At 44.5% G+C, this 2,682-nt stretch overlaps 2 protein-coding genes across 2 annotated transcripts; both read left to right on the top strand.

Annotated features, from left to right (window-relative positions):
• Positions 1-152: 152 nt before the first annotated feature.
• On the top strand, positions 153-1,085 carry PHALS_02972 (uncharacterized protein; the record flags this gene model as incomplete). The annotated part of the gene is made up of 1 exon (XM_024717449.1): positions 153-1,085. One exon carries the CDS (start codon positions 153-155, stop codon positions 1,083-1,085), a length of 933 nt encoding a protein of 310 aa, XP_024582946.1.
• A 386-nt stretch (positions 1,086-1,471) lies between these two features.
• On the top strand, positions 1,472-2,561 carry PHALS_02973 (hypothetical protein F443_20384; the record flags this gene model as incomplete). Its single annotated transcript, XM_024717450.1, has 2 exons — positions 1,472-2,462; positions 2,518-2,561. 2 exons carry the CDS (start codon positions 1,472-1,474, stop codon positions 2,559-2,561), a joined length of 1,035 nt encoding a protein of 344 aa, XP_024582947.1.
• Positions 2,562-2,682: the final 121 nt, after the last annotated feature.

Raw genomic sequence — 2,682 nt, forward strand, 5'->3', positions numbered from 1 at the left:
CACTGGTGGATACAGAGGATGAGCTGTACTCGACCTATTCGATTCGGGATGTGTTGGACACGAATGGAATGCCACCGCCTCAAACGCAGCAAATTCACGTGCTGGTGGTGGTTCCGGAGGCGGTTGATGGGTCAGTGAGTGAGGCATCCAAGATGGATCAACTTGTCGAACAGGTCAACCAACTGAACGACCAACTGAAAAAATCTGTGCTGGGAAAACGCAAGGTTTGCCACTCGAGCGCGAATTCGAGTCTTTTGAACACGTTGCATGTTAGAGTGCGATCCTCCCGCGCGGTTCAATTCAAGACTGATAACAGTATTCTACCATTTCCGTGGGCATACACACTCGATGAACATGGTGACAAAATCTGGCTCGCCGAGGAACAGCAACGTGATCGATATCGCGAATACGTGCAAGTCAACATCGGCGATGCGCTCGCGAGGAACGAGCTTTGCGTGTGCGGTGTGGAAAAAGGAGAAGGTGGGAAAGATATTCTTTCGGTTGACGTCCCAGGGCACAACATCACTCTTGTTGGACGCACCGACTTGATCATACTGAGTGATCAGGTCTTGGAGAACCCAGTCGAAGTGAAGCTGCTGCCTGACGTGAGATTGATCATTGAAGTGAAGCGAGAGGTGAAACCAAGCTCCATCAATCAGACTGTGTCGGAGCTGATCGCACTAGATATTATGGTTGCTGAGCAGGTGATGGCACTCTTGACCGACTTTGGAAAGCATTGGCAGTTTTTTTGGGTCGCCGACCCGACTAACAGCGAAGGTATCATCCAATCGGTGATTATTAATAATCCTAGCAAGGCGTTTGCGGTGATCAGGACACTACTCGACCAGTCACCAAGTGCTGGTGCTGATGCAGCGATCGGCCTACCGTGCGTCAAAGCACCTATCAAGCGACAGAAGCTTTCTGGTGTCCTGGTCTCCAGCGGAGAGGATAGCGGTACTGGTATTCGCGAGAGCTTGGAACGATACTATGACATCGCCAGTATATTAGGCCCCGACATGGACATGGCGCGTGCTGTAGCTAGACAGGTCACCCGATCTATTCCCACGTTGAGTTATTTCAGCTAATCTTGCTGCTAATTAGTGTTTTTGTCTAACCTGATAAATATAAAGTTAGTAATATAGTAAGATGGCGTACTCACCTGAACAATACCAAGCAAAAAAGATAGCATCAAAGCAGCGCAGAGGCGATACTATTTAAAAACTAGGGAAACGCGTTTGGCTAAGCAACGAGAATATGATGAGAAAAATCGCACAGAAATACGTGCTCGTAAGAAGAAAAACTATATAAGCAAATCGGAGACGATTTAACTTTGCTGGATTTTTCTAAATTAATTATTTTTTTCTCTCAGATATAAATTCTGCCTCCTATATAAAGTCGATCCTGATATAAGGTCCTATTATTATAAAGTCGAATTTCACAAGATTAATATAGTCGAAAATATATAGCCAATATGTTTGCATACGAACTCGCTGGATTAAAGAGATTAAATATTCACGCAGTCAAATGGGGCAGCAGCTATCGGGTTAAGGTTCGTGGTAGAACTGGCAAGATGGTATATGTTAGCAACATATCGCGTTCGGTCAACAAGAGATTGGTGGCCAAGCAGTACAATATTTCGATTGAAACACTTGAGACGCATATGTCGCCTGATTTCAAGGCTGATCCTAAGTACCGTTATTACAGTGGTAACCATATGGAATCACACCTATATGAGGACATTGGGGCTAATGACTTCTACGATAAGCTCGAGAACGTTCTTTCGACCCAGGCAAGTGCCTTTAAGGTAAATATTGCTCTGGGCTACGAACTTATCAGCAAGACCGATCCTGATGATACTCGCTACTTCTACCCGAATCTCGCAAATACTCATGTATTCAATAGTCCCATTGCCATCAACAGCAAGGCTGACATTCGAAAGAAGGTGATCTCTGAAATCCGATCGATGGAATTGGCTGACAAACTGAACTACCCCAGCTCTGGGTATAAGCTCAAGGCGATCACTGCATTCAAGATTTTCATCTACCATCGCGATCATGCTCTTGGAGATAGCGATGCTGCTATTCCTAAGATTATCCGCGAGAACAAGCATGTGATCAACTTTACTAAGACAAACAATAAGTGTGTCTTCCACTGTGTCGCCTGGCATACATTCCAGAGTCCTAAGAAGGATCCTCGAAGAATTCAGGCTCAGGTAAAGGAGGCATTCAAGCGCTACTGCTCTTTTAAGGGGGTTAACTATTCGTTGAGCCAGTTTCGAAGCTTCAAGCCCATTGACCTACTACAGCTCGATGAGGTTGAACACTGCTTCCAACTTGGTATAAACGTATATACTATGGATGTAGCGTCTGGAAATGTAGAGTGCATTCGTAGATCGGACAAGAAGTATGAAGCTATTGATATTCTATCACACGAGAATCACGCTCTCTACATCAAAAACATTGGTATGCTTCAGTCTAAGTATCAATGTTCTAAATGTGAAATGATTTTCTTGACCAGTGAAAGGCTTAAAAACCATAAGAAGAATCAGTGCGAGCTTGTGAATATTGAGAGTTTCCCCGCTGAGCCAACTATTTACAAGCCAGCTCCTAACGTAATTCGATCACTGCTTACAAAGTATTCCATTAAGGAAGCTGACCAGTACATCGACCACTTTATGGTTTA

The sequence above is a fragment of the Plasmopara halstedii genome (assembly GCF_900000015.1).
Source record: "Plasmopara halstedii genome assembly, contig: Scaffold_2078, whole genome shotgun sequence".
Lineage (NCBI taxonomy): Eukaryota > Oomycota > Peronosporomycetes > Peronosporales > Peronosporaceae > Plasmopara > Plasmopara halstedii.